The 12,116-nt window shown below is 39.7% G+C and overlaps 1 protein-coding gene across 1 annotated transcript in view; it reads left to right on the forward strand.

The window, feature by feature from the left end:
* The window catches only part of LOC122742640 (two pore calcium channel protein 2-like), a 62,934-nt gene that overhangs the window by 34,947 nt on the left and 15,871 nt on the right, over positions 1 to 12,116 (forward strand). Inside the window, exons 9-10 of the mRNA XM_043987023.1 lie at positions 5,815 to 6,016; positions 8,216 to 8,360. Of these exons, the coding sequence (XP_043842958.1) occupies positions 5,815 to 6,016; positions 8,216 to 8,360 (347 nt within the window). The remainder of the gene's footprint in view (positions 1 to 5,814; positions 6,017 to 8,215; positions 8,361 to 12,116) is intronic.

A 12,116-nucleotide genomic window follows, 5' to 3' on the forward strand; every position in this document is an offset into this window, starting at 1 on the left:
TGCTCTGCTGGTCTCCTGGCTGCGCTGCACAGACAGACGCGGACTGGAGTTTGACTCAGCTCGGCTCTCGGTTAACAGCACGCGCTTGACTCGGTCTCTCTCCCCAAAGGTGGCCTTGGGTTTTGGTGAGTTTTATACGGAATATAGACTAAGCCTAGACTTAAGACGATTTGTATTGTATTTCTACTTTCCTATCCTTCTAATCAACATCACCTTGTGACTACCATACAATAAAAGCTCTAACTAGAAAACCAGAAGCTTCTTCCATTTACTAGTCTGGGAGATAAATTAAGGGAAAGGTTAAGTAGGGGAGATTTATGATCTAATATCCAATTTTAATCTCACAATTTCTAGTTTCAAATTTTTCTCCCTCCCTCCCCTTCTTCCCCCCTCCTCAAGACAGCAAGTAATCTGATATAGGTTATATATGTACAATCACATTAAACATATTTCTGCATTAGTCACGCCATGAGAGAAGAATCAGAGCAAAAAGGAAAACCCTCAAAAAAGAAAAATAACAACAATAAAAATCGTATGGTTTGATCTGCATCCAGATTCGATGGTTCTTTTTTTTTTTTTTTCTGGATCTGGAGAGCATTTTTCATCATGAGTTCTTTGGAACTATTTTGGACCATTGTATTACTGAGAAGAATCAAGTCTATCATAGTTGATCAACACACAATGTTGTTGGTACTGTGTACAATTTTCTCCTGGTTCTGCTCATCTCACTCATCATCAGTTCATGCAAGTCCTTCCAGGTTTCTCTGAAATCTGTCTGCGCATCGTTTCTTACAGCACAATAGTATTCCATTACATTCATGTGCCATAACTTATTCAGCCATTCCCACCATCTGGGTACTTTGGAGAATTTATGGACTCATAGATTTAGAACTGGAAGGATCTTCAGAAGCCATATAATCCAATCTTCTCATTTTCTACATGAAAAACAAATTGAGGCCCCTGGAGGTGAAATGTTATCTCAAGAGTGAGCCTTTCAGCACTGACCCCAGTGTTGTCCAAGGAGTTCTAGCACACACCAAACTCTTCCAGGTCCACTCTAATGCATGCTCCATGGCATTAGACCCATGGGGAAAAGGAGGTTAAACCCCACCAGTACCACTATAATAGAAAGACTCAAAGAGTACACACTAAATAGGTTAAAAGAATGAAAACAAATGAATGAATGGAAACAAACAGTCCAATCCTTTCCCAGTTTAGATCTTCTTGCCTGGCTTCACAGGAAATCTGCTTTCCCTTTCCCATATCTCTGTTTCTACTATAACACAGTGGAGTTGTTTTCCCTGGTCTTCTTGGTCCAGTAGGAAACAATGTCTTTTCCTTAGCTCTTGTGAGATTTAAAATTGGATATTAGATCATAAATCTCCCCTACTTAACTTTTCCCTTAATTTATCTCCCAGACTAGTAAATGGAAGAAGCTTCTGGTTTTCTAGATAGAGCCTTTATTGTATATAAGGTGTTGTTGATTAGAAGGATAGGAAAATAGAAATACAGTACAAATCGTCTTAAATCTAGGCTTAGTCTATATTCCTTATAAAAACTCACCAAACCGAAAAGGCCACCTTTGGAGTGAGTCAGACCGTCTGTGCCGCGCCGCCAGGAGTCCCGCCAAGCTGGCAAAAAGCTACTCTCCTTCTCTCCACCCCGGAAGTAAAAAAAAACCCGGCAGGCAGTCTGACATGCGCAGCAGGCGGACTGTTCATCTCCTCCCCAAAAGGGTGGTCCTTGAAAAACTGGCGTCTTTCAGTTATCCTAACCGACTGTTAAAAACTTTCATATTTTACCACATTTCCCCCCTTTGCTTCCTCAAGAAATGGAATGTTTCCTTGATGGAACAGTAAAAAGAATATAATAACTTTTGCTGACTAATAATATGCGAACAACAATACAGAAAAGGAAGAGAGGAAAGTTTTGTCCAGAGGGGCGATTTTTTTTTCTTTCCTCATGAACCGACGCTTTGACATTTGTCTTGCAAAGGGAGAGCCTCTGCAGAGAGTACATGTTACAGATAGTATATAACAGAAAGGAGATAGTAAAAGCTAATAAAGCAAAACAGTTCATATAAAGTCTCTGAGTTCTCTTGTCTTCTTGAAGTGGTAAGATGTCATCAGGAGGAAACTGGATTCTGGTCTGGAAAACTGGATTCTGGACTCTGGTCTGGATTCTGGACTCTGGACTCTGGTCTGGAAAGCTGGATTTCTTCTTTAACTGTTTGAATTGCTGTATTTTTTTTTTTTTTACTAAACCTTAGCATAGCATTTTGCAATCAGTAACACTTTTTACCACCATGTGTCTGGATCAAAGCAAATTTAGTATGTGTTCATGACACCTGAAAATGTTATGGAAAGGTTATCATACCATATCTCATGGTTCCGAGACAGCCAGTGATTGTGCTAGGCCACAGGTAAATTCAACTGAGTGAGATAAAAAGATAAGTAAGTTCAGTTAAATTAGGTTAAATTAGGAGGGAGAGAGGATGAATACTGGACTGTGCCTAGTAATTGTGCTCTACATAGTCACCATCATAAGCAAACCATGGACTTATGTATACCTGTCTCTCCTTTTGTTGCACATATATTCTCTCCAGGGCCTGCATCAGAGTTCACAGCAAGTTAGTCTCTGAAATGATAAGTTTCCATATTTCTGAAATCTCATTAATTTCACCAAAGACAATATGATGGTAAAAATGTGTGCTATGCTGCATAACTGAGAATATATTAGTGATATATACAATAATTCCAAACCATACCCAGAGTATAATGACATATAAATAATAAACGAATGTAAATAGCTGATTATATTAGACATTGTTACATAATCTTCTTTTAGACAGTAGACCACATCATCTTATACATGAATTCTCTAGTATAACAGTAGCAGATACTTAAAGTGGTGATTAATTCATCAAAAAGAAATAAGACTTCAATTAGCAAGATTCAATATTCAATAGCATATACTTAAAATGCCTTTGAAAAGTCACTTAGTTTACAAAATCAGGTTTTTAAAGAAAAGCAAAAGAACAAAAGTAAAAAAAAAAACAAAGCAAAACCAAAAACCAAAAATAAAAGGCAAAAGATTCGCTAAGCACCCTTTTGTGCTCTTAAAGAACTTAAAGGTGTGGTGAATTCCAGGTCTTTTCAGTGCCTTTCAAAAGTCAAAACAAAACAAAAAACAAAAAGGATTAAAAAAAAATAGGTATAGGGTAGGGAAAAGGGTGGGAGAAATTGAGGTGGGCCAGAAAACTAGGCCATGTGCTTCAGTGCTTTTGCCTGTGGAAGGAAATGCTTGTTAAATTTTAAGGTATTTAAGCTGCTAGAGTTTGGGGTATACCACATTGTTTTAACTGGTTCCCCAATTCTCTGCATGCCAAAGTGGCAGGGGTTTCTGAATTGTCATTGATCTTTCTAATGCTGTCATAATGTTCTTTATGGTAGAAAATGTGGAGTTCTTTAGCATCAGTTTTGTCTGTGCCACTGATTCTCAATAAAGGCTGATTTAATTGATGAACCACAACATTCAGCTGATGCTGCTTAGCAAATGCTACAATTGTATCATTTCCTCCCCACTTTCCAAATTTCTTTAATTCATCAACATATTCTTCAAAAGGGGAGTCATTTACTATAAAAGACTCAAACTCTTGTCTATGGTTAATCATATAAGAAGCAGCTTCTTGTCTGTGTCTGAGATGATTTCTACAGTGACCTTCTAGCTGGTCTGCTAAAGCCCTAAAAAGGCAATTTCCGTCTCCTGATACTTTACGAAGACTGAGTCCCAAAGCATTTAACTGATCAGTGGGATTATTAAATGGGAACTGCCTGTTTCCTCTGAACTTTCTTTGCTCTTTAACAGTTGCTATCGTTAGGGTTTTTACCTCTTTAGCGTCTACCTCAGGTCTATCTGAAATCTCTTCACCTATGAATGGTGCAGGCTTTATATGAGAGCAATGAATCCATGAGTCTTTTTCACCAATTTTAATGGCAGTAGGAGTTGTCAATAATACCTGAAAAGGTCCTTCCCAGGCAGGTTGAGTTCCACTGGTTCTCTGAAAATTCTTTACATATATTTTATCTCCTGGGTTGAAGTTATGCAATGAAAAGTCTAATGGTCCTGCCTGGACCACAGCTCCTGCCTCATGGAGTTCACGTAGCCTGGTCTGTAATTCCTGTATATAGGAAGCAACAGAAGTATCACCTCCCACCAGTGATGTATAAACTGGGGAAAAAGTTTTAGCTTGGATAGGAGGGTGACCAAAAAGCATTTCATAAGGAGATATATGAAGTTCTCCTCTTGGTCTACTTCGTAGATAGAATAATGCCAATGGTAGAACATCAGGCCATTTCAAATGGGTTTCAGTACATAATTTGCCAATCATACTCTTAAGCTCTTTATTCATACGTTCGACTTGGCCTGAACTTTGTGGATGGTAGGGCGTGTGGAATTTTGGAGTCAGGGGCAGCTAGGTGGTGCAGTGGATAGAGCACTGGCCCTGGAGTCAGGAGTACCTGAGTTCAAATCCGGCCTCAGACACTTAACACTTACTAGCTGTGTGACCCTGGGCAAGTCACTTAACCCCAGTTGCCTCACTAAAAAAACCCGGCAGGCAGTCTGACATGCGCAGCAGGCGGACTGTACCCGGCAGGCAGTCTGACATGCGCAGCAGTCGGACTGTTCATCTCCTCCCCAAAAGGGTGGTCCTTGAAAAACTGGCGTCTTTCAGTTATCCTAACCGACTGTTAAAAACTTTCATATTTTACCACACTCTCTAGGCATAACTTCAGGTACTACTGTCCTGAACATTGTTAGAATGATGCCTTGCACACTTAGTTGGCTCTTCTTTATGAATTAATTATTAAGTGTCCACCATGAGGGCTAGGTGCTGGCGATGCAAATATAAAAGTGAGCCAGTCCCTGCTCTCAAGGAGCTTCCGTTCTATTGGTCTCCACAGCCAGTATTTCTGAACTTCAGGGTTAACTCACCCAGCCTCACTTCCCAAGCTGTCTTCTTCCTTTCCCTCCTGACCCAACTAACTTAATTCAAGGGCTTTCTCTTAGAAACATTCCTGATTTTCTTTTATTTACACTTCTCCCTTACTGAATAGATGAGGCCTAAGCTAAGCTACCTGTCATCTGCTACTCTGTTTCAGCCCTTTAAAGTGTCAGCCTTTACAAGAGCTTACATGTACACTGAACACAGGTAAGATGGCTTCTGTTTATGCCAAAGGGGGAGGAGTGAGTATACGCAGGGCACAGAGGGAGTCATTATTCATCACGCATGGACATAGGACCAGTTTCTGTTTCTCCTTTGCTTCTGTGTCAGTATCAGTCCATCAAGTACTTATCAAATACCAACAATATGCTGGGAACTGAGAAAATAAGTACAAAGAATGGAACAAATTGTAAGTGATAAGGAATTCTGTTGGGGGAAACAACAATTATATAGAGAAATACATAAATAGATATGTAATAGCATAAATATACATTGAATAAAATACAAATGTATACAAAATAGTTACACCCAAGATCATTTGGAAGGGAGGGGACTAGAGGTCGGAGGCATCAGGAAAGGCTTCTCAGAGAAGATAGTGTATCCTAAAGGAAGACAGAGGCTCTCTGAAACAGGGGGGGAATGCTTTCAGGCAACTGGTGTGGCTGGTGCTAAAACACAGAGATGGGGGAAGGAGCCACAGGTGAAGAACAAAGAGAAGACCAGGTGGGCTGGATCACAGAGTTACCACAAGGCTAGTTAAATATGAACCTGTCTTCCTCTTAAAAAAAAAAATTCTCCATGTTTTTTAGAATGAGATTCGCAAACTGGCTTACATGAAACGTCACAAAATGATAAATGCTTTCAACATTCTGAAGGCCAAGGAGGGCACAGAGTTTGTGGTTAAGGAAGCCCACTGGAAACAGTTAGTAAAGATACTGGCACCTAACATCAGCAATTCCCACCGGGAGCTCCTTTTGAGGATATCCGATGAGAAACAGAAGGGATATGTGGGTGAGTACTCATAAATTAATAAAGCAGCCCTTTGGCCCTGCACTTAATCCTTATAAAAGGGATGAGGAGAGGTGAGGGACAATGTTGAAGATTCAAGTCTACTCTGACAGGGTGATTGTGGGACAGGCGAGAGCATGAGAGCAGAAGGACAACCAGGATTGTGAGGGGAATAGCTACCCATGAATATGAGGATCATAGATCCAGAGCAAGAAAGGCCCAAGAAGACAGGAAGCCAAGTTCCTACACTCAAGGGGCTTACATTCTAAGGGGGAAAGACAAAAGAAAAAAAGGAGTTGACAAGGGGGTTGGTAGGGTGGGGTGGGGTGGGGTGGGGTGGGAGTGGGAAGGGTGGATTAAGGGGAAGATAGGTCCAGAGAGTAAGAAATAAGGATAGGGTTGGGGAGAACAAAGGCTGGCCAGCCTCAGCCCTTCCACAAAATGGAGACTTCAAGAGAAACTCAGCAATAGGGGAAGGAGGCGGGCCTTGTAGAGGAATATTCCAAGATGAGTGGGTCACAGGGATGGTATGTTATTGGGCAAGGAGGCCTCAAGTGCCAAGGGAAGTTCTAGGATGAACCAGCAGTAGAGAAGACTGGCTTAGAAATCTCGAAATCAGGACCAGGACTGGGAGAAGAATGAAAGAGAATGAATTGGGAGGATCTTTATGGCTGAAGAGAAGCCTTAGGAGGGATGTGATAACTGCTTTCAAGTATTTTATGGGTTGTCATGTGGAAGAGGGAGTGGATTTGTTTTGGTTGGCCTGAGAGATCAGGACCAATTCCAATGGGGAGAAGCTATAGGACATTTAATTCTTGTCTCATTCTAAGGACAAATATCCTAACCATAGAACTGCCCCAAATTGGAAGGAGTTACCTTGGTAGGTAGCGAGTTACCTATTCCTGAAGCACCTGAAGGGGAGTCGGGTTGATTTCTTGTAACTTGTGATGGGTTCCATGTACGGCTCAGATCAGATGACCTCAGTCTTGCCTTCTAACTCTGATGTTCTATGATTGCATAAATTATAGGCAAGAACTGGATAGTGGGGGAGGGGACAAGAGTCTGGATATGGCAATGGCATGTGTAGAGGCATGAAGGCACAAATTATACCTGGGTGAATAGACAAGGCTATTGTAAAGAGCTATGGAGGGGAATAGTGGGATTCAAGGTTGCAAAGGTAGGTTGGAGCCCGATCATGCAGGGCCTCAGCAGACAGACCTAGGAATTTAGGCCCTGTCTTGCAGGCAACAGAGAGTCAGGGAAGGTTTCTGAGCAGAAGGGCAACATGATAGGATCAATCTGGCTAAAGTATGTCATGGATAACCCAAATCACACTTCATGTTTTTTGTTTTTTTTGGTGAGGCAATTGGGGTTAAGTCACTTGCCCAGGGTCACACAGCTAGTAAGTGTCAAGTGTCTGATGCTGGATTTGAACTCCTCCTGACTCCAGGGCTGGTGTCTGCGCCACCTAGCTGCCCCCCAAATCACACTTCAAGCCATTTGGCAAACGGGAGTGCTTTCTCTGCCACTAGTGAATCTGATGCTCCAGTCTTTAGCATGGTACCTGGAACATAGGTGCTACTTAATAAATGTTAGTTGACTAAATAATTGTAGTAAGAATGACATGTGATGAAGAACTGTGAATGATTTGACTATTCTCAACAATACAGTGATCCAAGACAATCCTAAAGGACTATTGATGAAGCATACTATCCACCTCCAAAGAAAGAACTGATATTGATAGAACACAGACTGAAGCATGCTAATTTTTACTTTCATTTTTTTCTTTCATTCAAGTTTTCTTGTACAAAATGACAAATATGGTAATGTTGTACATAATCATACATGTATAAAAAAAGAATGATATGGTACAGATAACATTGTATTGGAAATAACAAGTCCTGGATTCTAATCCTAATTCTGTCATGAATTAGGTATATGACCTTGGCCAGGTCACATTTCTGGGCCTTAGTTTTTTCTCATATAAAATGAAAGGATTAAATGAGATGATTTCTAAAGATCACCAGCTTCTACCCATTAGAAATAGTCCTGTCTTTCCAACTCTAAAAATCTACATTAGCTAATTTAGGGTAGTATAATGAACCCCCTTCCCCATCCTTCCTCTATGTAAGATTTAGATTTTACCAGTTGACCTTGGTGTGGATCCTTCCATGAATATCTGGGGTCATTTTTGTATTGCAGACAAAAAGTGCTTTTTAAGATTAGCTGATCTATTGAACATTAAAGTGATTACTCTGAAGCTTAAAAGACATCCCCTGGAGATCTGGATGCCTCACATATATAAGTCTTCAGGAAGTCTTTTTATACAAAAAGTAGTTCAGCACAGGTAAGTTAGTTTTTGCTTCTTGGGGAGAGGGGTAGTGATGATGAGAGGTGCTTTCTTATGATTAACATTAGTATTAACATTTCTGGCCCTTATTCCTTTGCCCTTTTTCACTTTATGGGGTGCCCCTCTCCCCTCCCTGTATCCTCTCCATTCCTCCTCCTCTTTCTCCTCCTCTTTATCTGTCTCTCTTTCTATCTCTTTCCCTCTGTCTCTCTTTTCTGTCTCTCTGTCTCTTTCTCTCATGACCACTGGATTTAACGGAAGGCCATTAGTGTTTTAAGTGCTGGAGTTTACAAGTAAGTTACCTCTGATGTAGTGTAGTGAAAAAAGGTGCTGGACACAGAAGTGGAATTCAAACTGAGGCTTCTTATAACTCCAAAATTCATGAGTTGTATGATCTTGGCCAAATTACTTTACTTCTATGACCCTCAGTTTCCTCATCTGTAAAGTAGGAATAATAATTCCTGCAGTACCTATCTCAAAAGGTTGCTATGAAGATCAGATGAGATGTGTATAGAGCACTTTATAAGTACTGATACCTTATAAATGGCAACTATTGTTATTTCTCAGAAAATTAGCTTTGTCTGAGGAAGAAAAATGGCAGGCTATTGTGTGTATGCACACACACATATATGAATTTAAAAATTTGGGCTATCTTTTATTACTGTAATTTATATATTTACTCAGAAAGAATGTTCAGAAATAAACTATTATGTTGTTGTGATACCTATATGTTTGTATGTTTTTAAACATTAATTGAATAAAGGAAAAATATCTGACATTTCCCCAGATGTAGGGTTCATACTTATAAAATGGTTGTGATAATAGAATTCATTCTAATTCTTTTTTTTTTTTTTTTAGTGAGGCAATGGGGGTTAAGTGACTTGCCCAGGGTCACACAGCTAGTAAATGTCAAGTGTCTGAGGCCGGATTTTAACTCAGGTACTTCCTGACTCCAGGGCCGGTGCTCTATCCACTGTGCCGCCTAGCTGCCCCGAAGTTCATTCTAATCCAATAAAACTGTGGTATTGATTTGTATTCTTGTTGACATTGTGTTTATTTTTATTTTTATTTTATTTATTTTTATTATATTTATTTATTTTTTGGCGGGGCAATGAGGGTTAAGGGACTTGCCCAGCTAGTAAGTGTCACACAGCTAGTAAGTATCAAGTGTCTGAAGTCAGATTTGAATGCAGGTCCTCCTGAATCCAAGGTGCTTTATCCACTGAGCCACCTAGCTGCCCCCAACATTGTGTTTAAAATTCAGTTAAAGGGTATGGGGCACGATAGTACATTTTGAGCTCTGAGAAACTGGAGGAATTAAGTATTTAGTTGAATATTTAGATTTAAGAGGCATGTAGGTTCTGGGAATCTGTTATAGGCCAGGACACATTTCTTTTCTGTGACAATTTCTAGCCAGTGAGAGCTATTCAGCATTAAAAAACCTGGATGGTATTCTCTGTTCACTTTCCATTTTCCCAAATGAGTTGAAGGAACTGGAGATATTTATTTTTAATACATTTTATTGTTATCTTTTGCTTTTATGTCATCTACATTTTCCACTATATACATTTTCCCCAATGTACATTGGTGGAGAGAATTTCCTCACTTGGGAGTTCCCTATCCCAATGAAAACATGGGTCCAATCCTTGTCTATTCCTATCTTTTCCATCCCTCCAACTTTTCTCAGAAAACTGTCCTTTATATTAAAGAATGAAATAAAGAAACCACAAAGAAATGTTTTCTCACATCTCTTCTTTGGGACCAAGGTTGGTGATTATAATTTAACAGCATTTAGTTTTCATTGTTCTTTGGTGATTTTTCTTCCATTTATGTATTTTTTTTTTTGTTTGTTTGTTTGTTTTTTGCGGGGCAGTGGGGGTTAAGTGACTTGCCCATGGTCACACAGCTAGTAAGTGTCAAGTGTCTGAGGCCGGATTTGAACTCAGGAACTCCTGAATCCAGGGCCAGTGCTTTATCCACTGCGCCACCTAGCCGCCCCCCCATTTATGTATTGTAGTCATTACACATGTAATTTTCCTGGCTTTGCTTACATGATGATATATATCATACATCAATCCATATATTTTCCCATGCCACCCTATAGTCATCATACCCTTTCTTATAATTCAGTACTGTAACTTATTTATTAGTCATTCCTCAATTACCACACATCTATTTTGTTTTCAAGAACTGGGGATGTTTAACTGAGAGAAAAGATGTATGGGAAGGCATGGATAGCATCTCCAAATATTTGAGAAATTGCCACATAGAAAGAGAATATGATTTGTTATGCTTAGCCTTAGGGGGCAGAACTAGAAGTAACAGGGGTAGATTTAGGTTTAATATAAGGGAGAAGCTTTCTAAGAATTAGAAAACTGTTCAAATGTGTAAAAGTTTGCTTCAGAAAGTTGTGAGTTCCCTATTGCCAGAGGTCCTCAAGCTTGGGCTAGAGACGATATGTCAAGAATGTTTTTGAGATTTCTGTAGAGTTGTAGGTTGAGCTAGATGACTTCTGAGGTCTTCACTACCTCTGAGACAAAACATTATGAGCTCATGGATTCATATCAGTGAAAAGGAAAACCAATCTATCCTGTAGTTCAAACTTGCTATTTTTTAAAAGGCAATTTTAATTACTTGCAAGTACATAGAACAGGCAACTCTTTGTCAACCTAGTATGAGCTTCTACTCTGACTTTCCCTCCCACCTCATCCTTGCCTAAGCTTTGGAAGCCTTACATATGTTACCTTCACCTTTCTGGATATGAAGGGAGGCTTTAGACATACTGAAAAAGAGTTTGCTTGCTTGCTTATTTATTTATTTATTTATTTATTTATTTATTTATTTATTTATTTATTTATTTATTTATTTATTTATCCATTCATTCATTCATGCATTTATTTATTTATTCATTCATTCATTCATTCATTCATTCATTTATTTATTTTTGTGGGACAATGAGGGTTTAAGTGACTTGCCCAGGGTCACACAGCTAGCAAGTGTAAAGTGTCTGAGACCATATTTGAACTCAGGTCCTCCTGAATCCAGGGTCAGTGCTTTATCCACTGTGCTACCTAGCTGCCCCCAGCTTAGGGTTTTTTTTTTTGGGGGGGGGGGTGAGGCAGTTGGGGTTAAGTGACTTGCCCAGGGTCACACAGCTAGTAAGTGTTAAGTGTCTGAGGCCGCATTTGAACTCAGGTCCTCCTGAATCCAGGGCCGGTGCTCTATCCACTGCGCCACCTAGCTGCCCCCAGCTTAGTTTTTTAAATAAGTAAATGTTTCTCTTAATTTTATATTTGTTCATCAAATTTCTTTTATCATAAAAAAGTAGCAATAGTTTAGCCCTAGTGTGCATCAATTCAAGGACTGAGAAAGGTAAGTTTAGTACTGCTAAACTTTGGTTTTTATTTTGTTACAAATAACAGCACCGCCCCCCCCCCCCCCCGCCCCAATAAATAAATTAATAAATAAAAAGAGCAGCATCCTTACTGCTAGTGAAAAGAAGCTGGAGAGAGGCAGTCAGGCTGGTGAAAAGAACATTGCATTTCAAACCAGAGGACCTGGGTTTGAATCCTGGCTCTGCTATTTGTCCTTGGCAAAGCCAAGGTTGCTGTGGATAGGCAGAAGGGTCTAGGTGGAAGACAAAGAAGTCTTCTTAAAATAATCCAAAGACATTGTATATTGAGGCCTGTTGAACAAGTTTAATGACAGTATCTTTTTTCTCTCTCTCTCTCTCTTTCCTTCTCCCCCATCTCT

This window comes from Dromiciops gliroides, chromosome 2 (assembly GCF_019393635.1).
Source record: "Dromiciops gliroides isolate mDroGli1 chromosome 2, mDroGli1.pri, whole genome shotgun sequence".
Classification (NCBI taxonomy): domain Eukaryota; kingdom Metazoa; phylum Chordata; class Mammalia; order Microbiotheria; family Microbiotheriidae; genus Dromiciops; species Dromiciops gliroides.